At 41.2% G+C, this 20,097-nt stretch overlaps 1 protein-coding gene across 3 annotated transcripts in view; it reads right to left on the reverse strand.

The window, feature by feature from the left end:
* The window catches only part of LOC122541761 (melanopsin-A), a 77,014-nt gene that overhangs the window by 14,469 nt on the left and 42,448 nt on the right, over positions 1–20,097 (reverse strand). For all 3 annotated transcript variants that reach the window (XM_087982665.1, XM_043678708.2, XM_043678707.2), the window contains exons 5-8: positions 12,141–12,312; positions 6,085–6,246; positions 5,830–5,937; positions 4,575–4,752 (exon numbers count right to left, since the gene is read on the reverse strand). In XM_087982665.1, coding sequence (XP_087838791.1) covers positions 4,575–4,752; positions 5,830–5,937; positions 6,085–6,246; positions 12,141–12,312 — 620 coding nt within the window. The remainder of the gene's footprint in view (positions 1–4,574; positions 4,753–5,829; positions 5,938–6,084; positions 6,247–12,140; positions 12,313–20,097) is intronic.

A 20,097-nucleotide genomic window follows, 5' to 3' on the forward strand; every position in this document is an offset into this window, starting at 1 on the left:
CCAGCAGCCAGGAATAGCCTCTATTTATTCAGTGCAAGCTTCTTTCAAGAGGGACAGACGGCATTAAGAGCTGGAGGGTAGGCTAGAACAGTCTTTCTACAACACAAGCTCCCACTGCCACTCCTCCCCATGACTTTGAGTTTGGGGGCAGCCAGCAATGCAGCTGCATGCCTTGATCAGGCACTGTCTGCCTCACTGGAAGCAGCTGGTTGCAAATCGCAAAAATGGGCACAGATCAATTTTTAGTCTTTAATCTTTCTGAAGGAATCTCCTTAAGAGAAGCAATCAGGAGCAAGATAGACTGGCATCATCGCACTCAATTTTACTTGTATCATCAAAGAAAAACAACCAGTTGAAATTAAATAGTTTCTCAGAGGGCAAAAGAAGGACAACTCACTCACACATCAACATTTTCCATTTATGTACGACTCTAATGTAAAAAGAATCCTAAGGTGCTTTTCAGAATTGATGCAAGGACAACAGATGCTGAGTCAGCAAAAGAGAAGTGACAAACCCAGAGGGAAAAACCATTAAAGAACAGTAATGCTTGGACATGTATGTTCTGATCAAACTGAAGCTCCATTAAAAAATACAAAAGAGGTCTGACCAAGATCAATACCAATTTTAATACTTTTTCCTTCTGGGAAGTGCTCAGCTAAAGGTTGGTTCTTGGCTGAAGCAGGTTCCTAAGGAAGAGATAGAGATGAAAACATTTAAGGAGGGAACGTGCAGTGGGTAAGATCAACAGGAGTGACAGTCCTAATTTCAAGATTGAAGAAAAGGAGACTGCACCAGCTTACTGTTTGGGAGGTTGGAGAAAGTTACAAACCCAGAGGAAATGACTGAGATCATTTGAGTAGAAGCAAATGTAGGATTTAACAATGAGCATGTTGGAGAATGAAAGCTAATGATGATTAGACAGTGGGATGGGGCACAATGCACATTTGTAAGTTACAGAAGTTGGAGGAGTTGAAAGAGTATATAAGGGCTTCAGCAACAGAGAACATGACACAGGGCAATGGTGCAAGGAGATTATCATTGTGCTGAAAAAACTCTGGGCTCTGAAATTCCCCTCTGGGACAAATACAATGCCAAGGTCATGTTGAATATGTTCAAACTGACACAATGTTGGATGGCTATGAAAGATACTGGAAGACTATGCATTGGAGGTTGGGGCTAAGACATTGGTTCTGCTCTTCCTAATCTTGAGCTGGAAGACATCAGGTCTTATCCAGGTCAGGATATCAAACAAGGAGTCTAACAATGTAGGAGTAGTAGAATGAATGGGGGTGAGGTGAAGACCCAGAGCACACTGGAGAAGCTAGCTATCTGCTGGTGAACTCTATCAAGTTCTAGAATGTCGATACGGAAGGGGAAGAGCTCCAAATTGGTTATCCTTGGTAGGAGAGTGAAGAGAGGCCAGTCCTGGAGAGTGATTGCCCTTGAGATCAAAGCTCCATTCAATCAATGGTGGCTTCAAGGATTCCCACGAAACTAGAATCAATAGGAATCAGGGAAAACTCTCTGGTGGTTGGAGTCATTCTTGACAAATAGGAAGATGGAGGTCAGTCATCTCAGCTCCAGGACATCATAGTAGGAGTTCCTCAGGGCAGTGTCCTATGCCCAACAATCTTCAGTTGCTGAATCAGTGATCCTCTCACTATCATAAGGTCAGAAGTGAGGAAACTCATTGTTAATGGCACAATATTCAGCACCATTTATGACCCCTCAGATACTGAAACAGTCCATCGCCAAATGCAGTAAGATCTGGACAACAATCAGGCTGACAAGTGGCAAGTAACATTTGTGCCACACAGTGCCAGGTAATAACCATATCCAACACAGAATCAAACCATCATCCATTGATGTTCAAAGCATCACCATTATCAACATATAACTCACCAGAAACAGAACTAGATCAGCCCTATAAAGACTATGGCGACAAAAGCAGGTCAGAGACTAGGAATCTTGGAGGGAGCAACTCACTTCCTGACACTGCAAAGCCAATAAGGTACAAATCAGGCACTCCCCACTTGTCTGGATGAGTGTAGCTCCCACAACACTGAAAAAGCTTGACACTGTCCAGACAAAGCAGCCTGCTTAATGGCACCACATCCACAAACAATCACTCCCTCTAACTCTGATGAACAGTAATACCAGAATGTACCATATACAAGCTGCAGAGCCAAGGCTCCTTAGATAGTGCCTATACTGTGGGCATAAAAGGGGGAGTGGGGGGGAGGGGTTTGCAAATACACTCCAAAGATTCAAAAAAGTCACTACCACCTTCTCAAGATCAACCAGACATGTACAAATAATGTTGGCCCAGCCACCATCACCTACATCCTATGTATGAATAAAAAAAATTAATTCCATAGATATGAACCTCCTAGCAAGGCACTTATAGTAATGTTGACTGTGTCAAACTCTTTGCAAACATTGTGGTTGAGGGGGGATAATGCTCCATGATTGCAAACCATGAATTTTGAATGAGATTTTCTGGGTAAATGTTTAACTTTACCTGGTGATGTGCTTCAAACATTGAGAATGTATATTAGAAATTCAGTTACATGCTTCCATTACTTTCATCCATTAATTTTATTGAACAGAGAACCACAGGAGTGTAAATCCCATCTCTATAATGTGTAGCTATGCACTGGGAGTGTTAAGAATAAAAATATCCTTGTATAAACTAATGCATTGTGAATGATTTTTAAAAGATAACTGGGTTGGCTACATTCGTTGGAAAAGATCTTTTGGCTGAGCAAGGAATAAATGCAAATCGATGCTTTTTAAAGTGATGTTGTGGTTTAAAATTGCTAATAATGAGCTGATCATGACGATACATATGATAGGCAACCAGTGTGTGCAACTGATATTAAATGTGTTGGTAAAGGATCGGTGTCGGTAAAGATATTGGTCATGGCCCATGTCACAGACTTGCTTAAATCATTTGAAGTCGGTTCATGAAAACAGCATTTTTCATGTAAATTCACGAAATGTGTGTTTAACCTGGATTTTAAAATGTCTCTCTGCTATTATCAGTCTGTCGTGTATTTCCAACCTGCATCTGCTCACACTGTTTGGTGAGAGGCTTTACTTGACTACACTTTACCCTCTCTTGAAGGGAGGCTATTTTCAAATTTTACTCTTTGTTATGTGATGCTTTGATGTGCGTTATGTAACTCACTGACCTTTCCTTGTTGGTGTTGAGAATTCCAGGTTACTGTGGATGCTGTGCGTTGAAGCAGTCATGTTATTGGGAAGTGCAACTGTCTCTTTAAATCTAATAAAAGGTCATGGCTGGTTAAAATTCCTGTACAATCTCACTAAACATCAATATTATATTTGATGAAGCTTGCTTTAGCACCAGCCCAAATCTGTCAGTCTATAAAAATTGAAGGTTTTTCTATTCAGGATTTGAGCTTTCTTTTCCACATTTGATTTCCCCTATTGAGGGACTAAGTATATTCCAAACAAAAAACTCAATTTATCTTGCTGTTTTTAAAACAACGCTTTGGTTCATTTTTACTTCATGCGTAAACCAGGAGACAACTGACAGCTCATTTACATCTTCATTGATTCTTATTTCTTTTAGTTATTTTGCCACATACTATAGGAACCCATTCTCTGCAAATGAAAGGAATATTCAAGACCTTCAATACTCAAGCCCTTCCATCTTTTTTGAATTAGAACTTGGGGAATCTATTACTTTCTGTTGCCTTCTCCATAACAATTTTTTGTTTAATCAGATTCCACTTAATAGCCCTCAGCTCCCTTCTCTGCTGTAGTATAAATTGTTATGATAATTTGAAATTTAGCATCTTTGTATTTGTCCTGATGTCAGCAAGGTGCAAAGGTTCAGCAATATCTCTTTTCTGCTGTGTTCAAGTTTGGCACCACAAAGTGATGAGTTTTATCTCTTAGATTACAAAGTGCATTTTTACAGCCTCAGCCATTACAAATTTCCTCACACACAATTAAGTAGATTTTCTATTTAAATGCAGTCACAGTGGTATTTATGTCACAAAAAAACACTCAAGGCCCTGTTGTGAATAATGAGACAATTTACCAGGTAACCTGTCTAAGGATGTTGATTAATGGATAAATATTGTTGATACATTGGGGAACTGTCTCCTGCCCATGTCTTGAAATGGTGTCATGGAATCGTTTGCGTTTACCAAAGGCACCATACGACATCTCAGTTTAATGTATTATCTGAAAGGCAGTACCTCCAACAGTGCGAAACTCTATCAGGAAAATATCAACCTAGATTATTGGCTCAACGCTTTAACTCATGAACCTGAACCAAAGCTGACACCTAGGTTTATGACTCCAATAATGCAAATTAACCAAACGCAAAACACCCATTATCAATTGGTTCAAAAAAGTTCAATTAATTTATTTTTGAAGGGTTGGTTTTAAAGTGATACTGACCTAAGTCAAATAAATGGAGTTAAGGCACAGATTAACCATGATCTACTTGAATGTCAGAGGAGGCCTGAAGGCTGAATGGCCTACTCTTGTTCGTATGGCTCTCAAGAACTAGTGTTGACTAAACTGTATTTCCTTACCGACTCACTATCAGAAGCAGACATGCGACTCTTAGGCCGAAGATTTCCACTTGAGTTAGAGGTTTGGCTGGTCATGGTGGATTGCCTGGTGGAAAAGTAGCTGCTCGCTAACCTGTAATCCTTACGAGACAATCGTAATAAACATCCAAGGAAAGGAATGTATTTCACGATGGCAGCTCTGAAGGTGAAGAACAATAAGGGTAGCAAGTTAATTGAACTGAAATTGAAAATGGTGAACTAAGTTACCAAACCTCGGAGCCTTTATATTGGTTGGAACCTTATTGGAACACATTTGCTATATTTTTAAAATGCAATTCTAAGGGCATCTCTGGAAGGACCAGCGTTTGTTGCCTGTCCCTACTCACCCCGCCTTTTTAATCTCCTGCATGGTTAGTGTATAAGGCTTTCCTGCAACTATATGGCTTCCCAGGACATTTTGGAGGAGTTACAAATGAAAATATGAATTAGGAACAGAAGTCGGCCACTTGGCCTCTTGAGCCTATTCTGTTCGTTAGGGTCATGATCTGATCACTCCATATTCACATCCACTCATGATAACCTTCAGTCTCTTTCTTATTGAGAATCTATCCCATCCCCACCCTAAAACATATTCCACTGCCTTTACAGGAAGACAGTTCGATAGATTCACAACTCTTTATGGGAAAGAATTTCTCCTTATCTGTCTCAAATGGGTAACCCTTTGTTCTCGATTCACCTACAAGAGGAAACATTCTTCCCACATCCATCCTGTCAAGACTCTTCAGGAACTTATATGTTCAAATCAAATTAAGAGTCATTTACAGAGGAATCTCAATTATCCAAACGACACAGGTGGGGAGTATTTTGTTGGGATAATCAAATGTTCGGATAATCGAATGTTCAGATAAGTTTAGCCAAGCAATGGGACCTTGCGATCTTGTTCAGATAATCCGAAATTTGGATAATCGAGGTTCTGCTGTACACTGGAATGGTGATTGGAGTTACATATAGAGAAGGTAAGGGTGACATGCTTCCATTTCAAAAGGACATGAGTAAACTAGTTGGTTTTTAAAGAGTCTTCCTTTCTATTTCTAGATTATTGCATTTTGTAAATCTAAATTTAAATCTTTAAACTTCAGTTGTCAGATTAAAACTCTTTCCAATCAATCACTAGTGGAGATTTACTAATCTAGTAACAAGGCCATTATGGGATCCTATTGCTCTCTGTACCATCATCCCTATTGGAATACAAGAAATGTATTTTGAAAAAACGTACCTGTACTTGGGATGAGTGATAGCATAAATGATTGGATTGTGAATGGCTGAGGCTTTAGCAATTACAGCTGGAACAGAGTTCATGTAGGGTGTAAGGACATCGGCATACCTACAAATACAGAAAGCAGTCAGGTGCCAGTTAAATATCAACGTGGAACATGCGATCACTTAAGATAGATACGAAGATTGGAGTATAAATTCACCCCAGAAGTTCCAGACATTGGCAGGAATACAACTCAACAGTACTTGTACATACCCAGCAAAAGCAGTGAGGGCTACCGTGGAATATGGGGACCAGGAGATGACGTAAAGGAGGATGACTATCAAAGCAATTTTGGCCATTTTCCATTCATTCTTTATCCTCTGAAATCGTCTCCGGGATTCCTTGTTGGTGTTTCCTCCAATTTTTTCAACATCCCTGTTCAAAATAAGGATTTGCTTGGTTTGAGTCAATGATCCAAAGTGGGAACATTAATAGCATAGTGTAAGGTAGAAGACATGCTGTCATAATGAACAAAACCCTGGTTAGACTACCCTGGAGTCACTGTGAGCAGTTCCAGCCACCACATCTAAGGAAGGATGAATTAGCCATGGAGGGAGTTCAGCATAGCCAGACTAATAGCTAGACTCTTAAGGAATAAATTCTGGGACAGATTAAAAAATAAGGGTTGTTTGTGTTCCCCAGAAGTTTGAAAAGTTGAGATATGATTTTTATCAGTTTCCAAGATATTAAAAGGAAAATATAGGGAAGATTGGGAAAAATGAGACGAATGCTCAAAGTAACCTGCATTAAGTATAAGAGTCATGAACAAGTACAGAAAATGCTCATCTTTATATTGATAGGAATGGAATATAAAAGGGTAGAAGTCATGCTTCAACTACATAAAGCCCTGGTTACATCACAACTGGAATTATTAGGGAGAGCTCAGTGTATCACAGCACAGGAAGGCAATATGGGGCTTGGTGGAACTGTAATGTAGGTTTCAAAAGGGTTAAATTAAGAGGATTAATTACATAAACATGGGTTGCATTTCCTAGAATATGGAAGTTAAGGATTGATTTGATTAAAATTCGTAAGATGCTCAAGGGAACAGAAAGAGTTGATAGAGCCTATTTCCAGTGGTCAGGAGGTCTAGAACTAAGGATATAGCCTCAAATTTAGAATCAGACCTCAGAGAAGTAAAATAAGGAAACATCTCAACACACAATAGGTGCTAGAAGCTTGCAATTCTCTTCAAGCGGTGGTAGAAAATTTATTTTAAAGCTGAGGTGATTAGACTTCTGTAATGCAAAAGTATTGTAGAATATGGGGAGAAGGCAGCTTTGTAGAATTGTTGCTCTTCAGCTTAGATCTCATTGAAGAATAGAACAGATATGAGGACCTCCAAAGCTTCCTCTTATTTTGGCATGTACTTATTCACGTGTCAAAGAAAGGATGTGAGCCTGATCATTCCTAAAGTGCATATTAATCATCATTATGGACATCACAAGGCAAATGGTTTAAGTTTCTGCAGAGTTAACCATCCAAAATTAAGCCTGCTGTGAACTGAGCTTTGAATCAATCTACCATTGCGTGCTTCAGTTGCAGAGCCATATATATAAGGACTAATGAAATGAGAGATCCTGAAATTGCTGCACTATGTTTATGGTGGTAACATGTTCCCTCTGACATCTGTACTCTCCAATGAGGTGGAAGTAGAACATGATAATGTGCAGTAAGTGTCAGCACGAATGAATGATCCAGATTATTCATGCTGAAAAGAATCCAGTTCCCTTGAAAGAAATGAAAAATAAACAAAATGAGCTGAAATAACTCGAGAGGCTGGTGTCCCATCACCAAGTCACCCTTTATTTACATTTATACAGTCCTTGATACTGATCTAACTACCTCAGAGCCAGCTCTCTGAGTGAACATGATGTCTGACACTCCTGTTCTCATCTGTCAGCCAAGGCTCCCTGATTGTCCCAGATTTACAGCCTTCATCAGGGAACTCATGTGCGAGGAGGTCCACCTGGTTGACCTCATTACAATCACTACATCCCTTCCCCTCTGAGTCCTAGGACATAGACTGGTTCTCTTTTTTTGTAGCTATTCCTGCGGTGTTTTTGCACTGGGTCAGGTTCCCCCAACTCTGCCTCTGATACGAGCGGCTTATAATACTCAGTAGCTTGCCTCTTGTGCCTGGAGTAGCTCGGAAGAAATTTATTGTGTTCTTCAGACAGCAAAGGCATTGAGGCAAAGGCAATATCCACTGTGTCCACCTCAGATTCTGAGGTATCTTCAATATTTGATGAAGAGGAAGAACCCACAGGTTCCGGAAGAGTCGGACAGGCTGTCAATGAGCTGGGCATGTTTTGCTCCTCATCGTTTGAGAGTTTGTAGTTATAATATGGTCCACATGCTTGTTAAGGACCATTTCACCTACCCAAACTTTATATATTACTGGATCAAACCTCATGTCTACCATGTCTCTTGCCATGGAGGGCTATTCCTGTGTTTCCGACACCAAACTTCATCCCCTGAAGTAAACTGTCTCTCTCACTTAGCAGTGTCTTGCATCCGGCATTGGTCTTCCCTCTTATTGGCATGTCATCTAGATAAATTGCAACCTTGGGTAGACCTTTAGAAATCATCTGCTGAAGAATTGCACAGGGTGATGATACCTCAAAGACATTCTCATATATTGGTACAAACCCTTATGGGTATTAATTATACATATTTTTGAGAATCCTCATCTAACCACAACTTGTTCAAGTCTGGCTTCATGAAGGAAAGTCCCCCCCGCCCCCACCACTCCCAGCCAGCTTTGTGTATAAATCCTCTATGTGAGGGATTGGGTATTTATCCAGCTGCAAAAATCTGCCTGCTTAAAATCCCCACAAAGGTAAAGCGACCCGTTGCGTTTCACAATTGGTAAGACTAGTGCTGCCCATTCCACAAACTGTTCTTCCCTCTGGCAGCCACTTTCTAATTGAAAAATCAAGATGAATCTTTCTCAATCAATTTCACCCCACAAGCTTGAGGCCTGAGCCTTTTATTACAATTAGTGGTAACTGAACTGAACCAGTTGCTTCTCATAAGAGACCAGAACAGAAGTTGTACCCCTAATCTGTAAAGGTTCCCTGGTATAGGTTCTCAGTCTAGAAGCGGGGGTCTTGGGTAACCCTAAGGGTTGGAATCCTGCGATCATTGAAATGGCGGTTAATGACCTCCTTTATAACTGGGTGACCAGATGTTTATTTTCTCTGGTTCTGATTTGCATGTTGCTAAGAAATTTAATTGTTCCAAACCAAAACTCGGTTTCCACTTTGTGAAACTTCTCTTTCAGTGTATATCTTTAGCAAAACTTAACGAAACCAGCAGGAAAGAGCTTTTATATACAGCATGAAATATGTTGGAAGTGGGTTCTATTCACAACACTAGCCATGTTCCCCGTTTATTGCATTAATAACCACAGTGAGTCAATGTCAAATGTGTCATCTTGCTTGAGGAGGCTGCAAACAATTAAGGTTCTTTTGCATGCAAAAATATTAATAGCTATATTTTAAATATTTTTGAATATATACACTTTATTCAATTTAGTAAGAAACGGACTGCTGTACACCAGAGTAACCAGTAAATGATTCAAGGCAATTTTGCCGAAGTCATTTTCACAGTTACCTAAAATTGAGTTATATAAAGCAACTCGGCACCAATTTAAAATGCTTTTTTTTGTGGCTAAATCCCCAGGACCTGATCAGGTGTACCCTAGAACTCTGTGGGAAGCTAAAGAAGTGATTGCCAGGCCCCTTGCTAAGATATTTGGATCACCGATAGTGACAGGTGAGGTGCTGGAAGACTGGAGGTTGGCTAACGTGGTGCCACTCTTTAAGAAGGGTGGTAAGGACAAGCCAGGGAACTATAGACCAGTGAGCTTGATGTTGGAGGTAGGCAAGTTTTTGGAGGGAATCCTGAGGGACAGGATGTACATGTATTTAGAAAGGCAAGAACTGATTAGGGATAGTCAACATGGCTTTGTGCGTGGGAAATCATATCTCACAAACTTGATTGAGTTTTTTGAGGAAGTAATAAAGAGGATTGATGAGGGCAGAGCAGTAGATGTGATCTATATGGACCTCAATAAGGTGTTCAACAAGGTTCCCCATGGGAGACTGGTTTACAAGGTTAGATCTCACGGAATATAGGGAGAACTAGCCATTTGGATACAGAACTGGCTCAAAGGTAGAAGACAGAGGGTGGTGGTGGAGAGTTGTTTTTCAGACTAGAGGCCTGTGACCAGTGGAGTGCCACAAGGATCGGTGCTGGGTCCTCAACTTTTTATCATTTACATAAATGATTTGGAGAGCAGGAGAATCGACGTTTCCAGCATAAGCCCTTCTTGGAAGAGAGCTTTTTCAAGGAAGGCATCCTTGCAAGAGGATTCGCAGTAGGTTAAAATCAACTAGGAGAAAGTGAGGACTGCAGATGTTGGAGATCAGAGCTGAAAAATGTGTTCCTGGAAAAACGCAGCAGGTCAGGCAGCATCCAAGAAGGGCTTATGCCCGAAACGTCGATTCTCCTGCTCCTTGGATGCTTCCTGACCTGCTGCGCTTTTCCAGCAACACATTTTTCAGCTCTGATCTCCAGCATCTGCAGTCTTCACTTTCTCCTCATAAATGATTTGGATGTGAGCATAAGAGATACAGTTAGTAAGTTTGCAGATGACACCAAAATGGAGGTGTAGTGGACAGCAAAGAAGATTACCTCAGATTACAATAGGATCTTGACCAGATGGGCCAAGGCTGAGAAGTGGCAGATGGAGTTTAATTCAGATAAATACGAGGTGCTGCATTTTGGAAAAGCAAATCTTAGCAAGACTTATACTTGGCAAGGTCCTAGGGAATGTTGCTGACCAAAGAGACCTTGGCGTGCACGTTCACAGCTCTTTGAAGGTGGAGTTGCAGGTAGATAGGATAGTGAAGAAGGCATTTGATATGCTTTCTTTTATTGGTCAGAGTATTAGGTACAGGAGTTGGGAGGTCATGTTGCGGCTGTACAGGACATTGGTTAGGCCACTGTTGGAATATTGCATGCAATTCTGGTCTCCTTCCTATCGGAAAGATGTTGTCAAACTTGAAAAGGTTCAGAAAAGATTTACAAGGATGTTGCAGGGTTGGAGGATTTGAGCTACAGGGAAAGGCTGAACTGGCTGGGGCTGTTTTCCCTGGAGCATCGGAGGCTGAGGGGTGACCTTATAGAGGTTTAAAAAATTATGAGAGGCATGGATAAGATAAATAGACAAAGTGTTTTCCCTGGGGTGAGGGAGTCCAGAACTAGAGGGCATAGGTTTAGGGTGAGAGGGGAAAGATACAAAAGAGACCTAAGGGGCAACTTTTTCACACAGTGGGTGGTACGTGTATGGAATGAGCTGCCAGAGGAAGTGGTGGAGGCTGGTACAATTGCAACATTTAAAAGGCATTTGGATGGGTATATGAATAGGAAGGGCTTAGAGGGATATGGGCTGGGTGCTGGCAGGTGGGACTAGATTGGGTTGGGATAACTGGTCGGCATGGACGGGTTGGACCGAAGGGTCTGTTTCCATGCCGTACATCTCTATGACTCTAACCCAATTTGAGTTGCTTCCATAAAACTGAGTTGCCACTCTTCAATGTGCCTTCACAGCTCTCAAGGAAAGAGAAATCCATAGTCTAATTACCCTCAGAGAGAAAAAAAATTATTCTCATCCCTAACTTAAGATGGAGAGCTGTTATTTTGAAACTACTCCCCTTCACTCTATTCTTCCCCACAAGAGGGAATATCCTCTCTGTACCCAATTCCAAAACTATCCAGTATGAATCATTAGGATTCTATATCCCACAGAGCAACGGAAACTGAGTCATTTGAATATGCTTGAATCTGTGTTCAAAATCTGATCGACAAGGGAGTTGTGGGTTAGGGGAGCAGATGAGAAAGTGCAATTAAGGCCACAAACAGATCAGACACAATCTCATTGAATGGAAGAGTTAGCTGGATGGATCAAGGAATCAAATCCGGCTCCGATTTCTTATAGATTTCTCATACTCTTACACAGTCATAAATTTGTCTGGAAATTCTTAAGTCCAACTGCGAATTTAACTCAAAATTTGTCAAGATTGTGGCCAACGTGGACGGGGCAGTTGCATTTGATTGAGAGCACAGAGCCTAGCTTCCCAGAATGATACAGTAAAACTGACAAATGATGAAGAGTGGCACCTAGCATTACTTAAAAAACTCCCCACCATGGATTCAACAGACATTTAGCAGTCACTCATTATAAAGCATGCAAGCCTGACCTGTTAGTAGCCAGAATAGCCCGGAAAATGAAGACGTAGCAGTAGATGATGATGCCCAAAGGAATGAAGAAGACAAAGCAGAAGAGAAGCATGGTATAAGCCCGGACAGATGGGGTGAATGTTGTGTAGTCCCAGGTACAGGAGGTCATCAATCCTTCAGGCACATAGGCACCTAGATACAACAACAGGAACATGTAGATGCTGTAAATCAACTTGCAGATAACTTTCTATTATTCATTTCTGGTATACTGGTCAGCATTTATTGTCCATCCCTAATAGAATAATGACTTCTGTAGAACTGAGTGAGAGATGACCTTTATCCGAATGATCAAGATGTAGAATCAGTCTGGGTCAATCTGAGGGTGAAAAAGGTTGGTCAAGACTAGTGTTGTAAACTTAAATATGTGCAATTATGAGGGCTTGAAGACAGAGTTGGCCAGCATGAACTGAGAATTTAGGTTAAGGGTAGCTTAGTAGAGATGCATTGGCCATACATTTAAGGAAATATTTTGTAACAGTCAGTACTAATTTCAGTGGGAAAGAAAGACTCGAGGAGAGTGACACTCATCCACAATTCCATGAAGACTAGTGGTATGAGAATTAAGAGATCTTATTTTAAAAAAAACAAGAGTAAATTTAAACAAGAGAAATTAGAGAAAAGAGAATACTGGTTAGAACTCTAAAAAGATAGTCTTGGCTTCTACATTGTGATTGTACATATGTCATTTTTACAGTTAGAATTTCAAACTAGCCGCTTATGGGTGTGGGTTACGTTTTTGAATGGTTAGAAAACATAGGTAGATCAATCAGTCATTCTTGAACGATGACCCAATCCAGTTGGTGGAAGAGAGCAGGGAACCTCTGGTGTGTTAATGGAAGATTGTTTCATATTATGTGGTTTACGGCCAGGACTGTGAACTTTGATGGCCATTTGCATGTTTTTGCTTTCGGATAATCAAGAATTAATTTTCACTTAGGAAACCTGGAGCGATCATAGAGTCAGACAGCACAGAAGAGGCCCTTTGACCCATTGAGTCTATGCAAAATGGTGAAGTGTATGTCAAACTATTCAGTGAATACATTTAGATGGTTTGATTTACTTTGTTTCATTGTTTTCCCTTTTGCATAATAAACTTCTATTTTATTATTAAAATTCAGCATTGTGTGCTCCTGTTTCAGTGAATGGTTGCCATATTAAACAAAAAGAAACATATAATCTATCAAGCCAGAGTCCATTCTGGGATCTGCCTTGTCCAGAAGGCACATCAGTTCAAATCAATGACATCACATAGTCAAAAAGGAGAAGAGTAAGTGAAGTGAGCGCCGCTCCCCTAAGAAAGTGAGCCTGTCGAAGTAGGAATGGAAAATTGGAAATAGTGGACAATGTGAACAGAGTGCATCTGTCTTCATTGTAGAAGATACAAATAACAGCCCATAAATAAATGTCAATCAAGAGAATAAAAGTAGGTAAGAACTTAATACAATCTCTAGGGAAAGGACACTGAAAAAGCTATCAGAACTAAAAGCTGACAAGTCCTCAGCTCCTGACAGACTTCATTCTATTGAAAAATTGCTTCACAGTTGGAGAATTGATCTTCTTATTGCAGTTGGAGTTAAATCTGAAGGAGAAAGATTACTGCTTTAACTATTGCTGTAATTAAATGCTTTAATAAAGCTGTACCAATCAGCTTCTGAGTTTCCCACTCTGGTTCCTCTCTGTATTTTCCTCCTTTATGACAGTGGTGTATGTCTGAAGTTTGGTGACTTGGTATTGATTTGTTTGAACTTTGAGACCACTTCCTTTTCTCTGTTCCTCCTGCCATGTAACAAATATGGATTTTAGACTGAAAAGTATTAGTGACTGAGTCAGTTGAATGGGACGAGTAGATCCTCAACAAACACAGAGAATGTAAGAGAAACTCAGCAGGTCTGGTAGCATCTGTGGAGAGAGAAACAGAGTGAATGTTTCAAGTTCAGTACGACTCTTCTTCAGTAGATCCACAACATGAGTTTGCTTTTCATCTTCACACACGCTTTCACGCTTGGAGAATATTGTGGAGCATCGGAAAGGCTCACATGATGATTGACAATATAAACACAACTTTTATGCACATCTACAAGTCCTGAAGTGGGACATGAACCCAAAACCTTCAGGTACTGAGAGAGGTGGTACTGCTAACTGAACCACAGAATGCCCAACAATGTGAGTGATCAACCTACATTTTGAGACATGATCTCAACTAACAGCATCAAAGTGCACTTCAAGGTCACAGCCATGTGATTGCAGCACAGGCAGGTCAGATTATAATCATTCTGTGTGTTTTCAACCCTGGGAACTTACTCATAAGCATGATCGCATGTGGTCAGCCTACAGGGGGGTGATTGCCTGCAGTTCTTCAATCAGTGACAGGGCACCTCTGTTTAAGGAACACTTTGTGCCTTTTATACTTGTCCTGACCTTAAACACTGAACTTGATGATTGAGCAGCGAGCAGTTGTCTATTTGAGTTTTGCAGAGATACAATGTGTAATTATTTCGCCACAGGCAGCATTGTCAAAACCAGATGCCAGTTGAAATAGCGATGGCCCCCACTTCAACTGAATAACCACAATGTTATTTTTCGCCCATTTTCACATGAACCGTTTTCAGATGCTCATACATTGCAGTAGCCACTGGACTACTGCACTGAGTTGAAGATCAAGAGCGAGACCAGTCTTAACCCTGTGATTTTGTAACCTGGCAACTCTCACAGTCTTTGAAAAATGAGCAGCTGTGGAGGCCGGAGTGAGAGGGTTCAATTTAATTTTGTCCTGATGAATACCTTGCAGGATTGCATTGATTGTCCATCAATGGGAAGTGAAGGTGGCAAGTGGTGTGTGGGTGTTTGTGTTTGTGTGTGTGTTTGTGTGTGTGTTTGTGTTTGTGTTTGTGTTTGTGTTTGTGTTTGTGTTTGTGTTTGTGTTTGTGTGTGTTTGTGTGTGTGTAATGGATGGCATGGTAGGGGTGAGGATTTCTTTTGATTAACTTATAGGAAGTTGACACCAATGGCAGGACCAGCCATTTCCCTAATACCCGTTTTTGGTCAATAATAGCCCCCAAGATGTTGATAGCACAGGGTTCAGTGATGGTAATGCTGTTGAATGTCAAGGAACAATGGTTAGTTTCTTCCTTGTCATTGCCTGTCACCTGTGTGGCACGAATGTTACTTGCCACTTATCATCCTAAGCCTGGCTGTTGTCCAGGTGGGATGGGGTGGAGTTGCTCTAGACCCCTTCATTAATTTGATTAAAATTATTTTGGGAACTTGGGCATGGTTCACTAGAATCATTCTGTCCATTTAGTAAGTGCTAGCTCTCTGTCAGTACCCAGCTCGTGCCAGTTCACACCCTCCTCCCCACCCCCACAAACTTCTCTTTGACTTTTCCTGTGGCAGGATCTTTTCTCTTCAGATAATGATCCAATTCCTTTATCAAAGCCACAACTGAACCTGTTTCCATGTGGAACATTCCGAATCCTGATCACTTGCTGCATTAGAAAAGATTGCTCATATCTATCGAAGTATGTCAAAATAGGGACATAACACATTTACCTAAGTAGACATGACATTTTTCTCCATAATTCCTGTATTCATAATTGTTGCCCGTCCAAGCCTCAAACTCTGTACTACAGTGTTTCAATGGGCCAAATCTATACTTGGTTTTCCAGCAATTCACAGCATTTTGAGTCTGTTATGTCTGAAGAATTGTTATATCAAACTCAAAATGTTAACAGTTTCTCTCTCCAAAGATGCTGCCAGACTGATTGTGTTTCTCCAGAACTTTCTATCTTTATACTTGAAATAAAGATTTCAGGTTTTGAACTAGGAACCTGATGTTTGGGGTCAAAGAGGTTTTGTGACCACAAACTGTGAGGGGAGCAATTTTTCTTGAATTGGTTGATGTCCTGTGGTTAGGCTCATCTCACCGTCCAATAGGAGGGCCTTCAGCCTTGAAGGCACTGTAGCTGGCAGTCTGGGTAATAGATCCTCCATTTTGAGGTGCCCTCTGCTAGCTTTTAGAAGATCGAAATTAAAAGACGACCCCCAGAACCAAGCCACCATTGTGGAGGAGGTGTCTCTCCAAAGGGTGCCCTGCAGCGATAGCTATGGCCAGGGAGGTGGAGATGGCTTCAAGGTGCTCACAACTGCTGGCTGCCCCAGACAGCTGCGGGGTAGCAGTGTCCAAGATGTGGTCCAGTTCCAGATACCTCTGGTGGCTTGGAGACAGTTGGGAAATTCTAGTTAGCTTCTAACAACGAGCCTTAATTGGTTTTTCCACAGCTTGCGGGTCACTGCTTGTGGGCAGTAGTGCCATTGGCACCTATCCTGGGGTAAATATTGGAGCAAAAACTCTACCCTCATTCTCTCCACAGCAACAACCTGCCTCTAAGTCCAAAGGATGTTTGTTCCAACCCTGATTCCAGCGACCAGAATGTACAATCTAGATTGATATCTCAGTGCGATTCTGCAGGAATGTTATATAGGTAAAGGCTCTGTCGATAGGCGAACTGTTAAACTGAGGTCCCAACTGCCTGTTCAATTACAAACGATTCTTCGGGGAAGAGAATGGTCATGGCCAAAATAGATAGCCTTCAATTAACATCATCAGAACAAATTAACTGCTCATTTATCTGCTACTGTGTTGCAAATGTCCATGCTTCATGATTCATAAGTTCTTGAATATAGTAGTGCTCTATTGTTTGCAAGGAATATGCAGGCAAAGTATTTCACAATTGGAGATTTTCGCAAATGACAAACATGGCAGACTGTGCACAGTACGGTATGCACTTATAATCCAGGATGTTCTTTTTTTTTAAAAGGGTGGAAAAATAAAGATTAGATTTGCAGATGGCGAAAAAGTGTATGCCCTGCATGGATTTGTGAAAGGCAGACACACAAACAGTGGGACTTTATTATACTTCAGTGCAATTTTGGTAATTTAAGTTTTGACTGCAGAGAAATGGAGCTTCTGGTTGGGAAACAGATGAGTAACCTGGATTGGATGTAACTCTAGGATGCTTAAAACATTTAAGCAATGTTGTCTTAAAGGAAAGGCAATAAAACAGCAGGTTAGCTTACTTAGCAAAAGAACAGGAGATATGACACCTGTAATTCTTACAGAAGTGGAGTCCAAAGAGGGATCTTGTTTTGCGGGAATTAAAACAAAGCTAATTTAAAAGCATACTTGTTTTTCCTGAAGGATTGCAAAATCTGCTTCTTTCTTTTTTTAAATGTCATTGAAGGAATTTTAAATTTTTAAAAATATTTAAATATTTCTAAAATTAGTTTTAAGTACTTAACCTAAAGTACTTAAATCATGCCACATCCTCATGGAGAAGGGTGGAGATTTGAAGGATTTATGTGGGTATTTGCTGAGAGGATGAATTACAGCTTGCATTTACATATGGTGCAGCTCACTGAAAACAGTAGGCAAAGTAAATGAAAGTTTATTAGGCCTACACCATAAGCAAAGATAAAGCTAGCATCACCATCGCCTGCGTGAACTGTGCGCAGGGTTTAATCTAAGTTTCAGTTTCTTGAGGGGAAGGAAGCTAGAAGGTTGTCTCGCTTACAGCTAGTGGAAAAATCCTTGGCGATCCTCTTGGAGTTTTGTGCCAAAAACAAGCACCAGAAGTTAAGCTAGGAGGTATTGAGATGGGTGTCCAGAATAAAGGACTTAGGCATCCATGGTCAAATGGTAGTAAATGAAAGTCTTACCTCTGAGAACTGAGGAGAATTAAGATTGTTTCTTGAGGTACACTTCTGCATGATCCTGACAGATGTAAGTCACTCTAAGTTACAGGAGTAGTGCCAAAAGACTGGAGGACAGCAAATGTTGTCCCCTTGTTCAAGAAGGGGAGTAGAGGCAACTCTGGTAATTACAGACCAGTCAGCCTTACTGCTTTACCCAGCTTTACCCACTTGTGGGTAAAGTGTTGGAAAGGGTTATAAGATTTATAATTATCTAGCAAGGAATAAGTTGATTAGGGATAATCATCATGGTTTTGTCAAGGGTAGGTCATGCCTCACAAACCTTACTGAGTTCTTTGAGATGGTGACCAAACAGGTGGATATGGGTAAAGTGGTTGATGTGGTGGATATGGATTTCAGTAAGGCATTTGATAAGGTTCCCCATGGTAGACTATTGCACAAAATACGAAGGCATGAGATTGAGGGTGATTTCGCAGTTTGGATCAGAATTTGGCTGGCTGAAAGAAGACAGAGGCAGGTGGTTGAAGGGAGATGCTCATCCTGGAGTTTAGTTACCAGTGGTGTACTGCAGAGTACAGAGCTAATGGTAAGATTCTTGGTAGTGTAAATGAGCAGAGAGATCTCGGTGTCCATATACAAAGATCCCTGAAAGTTGTCACCCAGGCTGATAGGGTTGTTCAGAATGCATATGGTGTGTTAGTTTTTATTGGTAGAGGGATTGAATTCTATGCTGCAGCTGTACAAAACTCTGGTGCGGTCACATTTGGAGTATTGTGAGCAGTTTTGGTCACCATATTATTGGAAGGATGTTGAAGCTTTGGAAATAGTTCAGAGGAGATTTACTCGGATGTTGCCTGGTATGGAGGGAAGATCTTATGATGAAAGGCTGAGGGATTTGAGGCTGTTTTCATTAGAGAGAAGAAGGTTGAGAGGTGACTTAATTGAGGAGAAAGTGAGGACTGCAGATGCTGGAGATCAGAGCTGAAAATGTGTTGCTGGAAAAGCGCAGCAGGTCAGGCAGCATTCAAGGAGCAGGAGAATCGATGTTTCGGGCATGAGCCCTTCTTCAGGAATGAGGAAAGTGTGTCCAGCAGGCTAAGATAAAAGGTAGGGAGGAGGGACTTGGGGAAGGGGCATTGGAAATGCGATAGGTGGAAGGAGGTTAAGGTGAGGGTGATAGGCCGGAGTGAGGGTGGGAGCGGAGAGGTCAGGAAGAAGATTGTAGGTTAGGAAGGCGGTGTTGAGTTTGAGGGTTGGGACTGAGACAAAGTGGGGGGAGGGGAAATGAGGAAACTGGAGAAATCTGAGTTCATCCCTTGTGGTTGGAGGGTTCCTAGGCGGAAGATGAGGCGCTCTTCCTCCAGCCATTGTGTTGCTATGGTCTGGAGATGGAGGAGTCCAAGGACCTGCATGTCCTTGGTGGAGTGGGAGGGGGAGTTGAAGTGTTGAGCCACAGGGTGGTTGGGTCGGTTGGTCCGGGTGTCCCAGAGGTGTTCGCTGAAACGTTCCGCAAGTAGGCGGCCTGTCTCCCCAATATAGAGGAGGACTTAATTGAGACATATAAGATAATTAGAGGGTTAAATAGGGTGGACAGTGAGAGCCTTTTTCCTTGGATAGTGATGACCAGCACAAGGGGACATAGCTTTAAGTCGATGGGTGATAGATACAGGGCGGGCAGATGTCAGAGGTAGTTTCTTTACTCAGAGAGTAGTACGGGCGTGGAATGCCCTACCGACCATAATAGTAGACTCGCCAACTTTAAGGGCACTTAAATAGTCTTTGGATATACATATGGGTGAAAATGGAATAGTTTAGGTTGGATGGGCTTCAGATTGGTTTCACAGGTTGACGCAATATCAAGAGCTGAAGAGCCTGTAATGCGCTGTAATGTTCTATGTTCTAAGTAATCATTAATTATAACAGAATAATATAGGCAGTTGTAAGTCATATTGTTGAGTTAATGGTGCTTGCTTTTTAAAAGTCTTTAAATACAATAAAGTTTAATTTTGATTTAAAAAATGAAATCTTGTGATGGAATCCAGTTGGTTAAAATGATGAGTTTGGATTAGGGTTAGGGCTCGGGCTAGTGTTAGGGTTAGCATTAAAATTAGGGTTAGCATGAGAGTCGGGGTCAGGGTCAGGGTTAGTGTCAGGGTCAGGTTTAGTGTTACTCCTCAACAGCTAGAAGTCCTCAGATTGACCTTCAAG

The sequence above is a fragment of the Chiloscyllium plagiosum genome, unplaced genomic scaffold (assembly GCF_037043375.1).
Source record: "Chiloscyllium plagiosum isolate Xiang-an unplaced genomic scaffold, Cpla_swu_hap1 HiC_scaffold_43, whole genome shotgun sequence".
NCBI lineage: Eukaryota > Metazoa > Chordata > Chondrichthyes > Orectolobiformes > Hemiscylliidae > Chiloscyllium > Chiloscyllium plagiosum.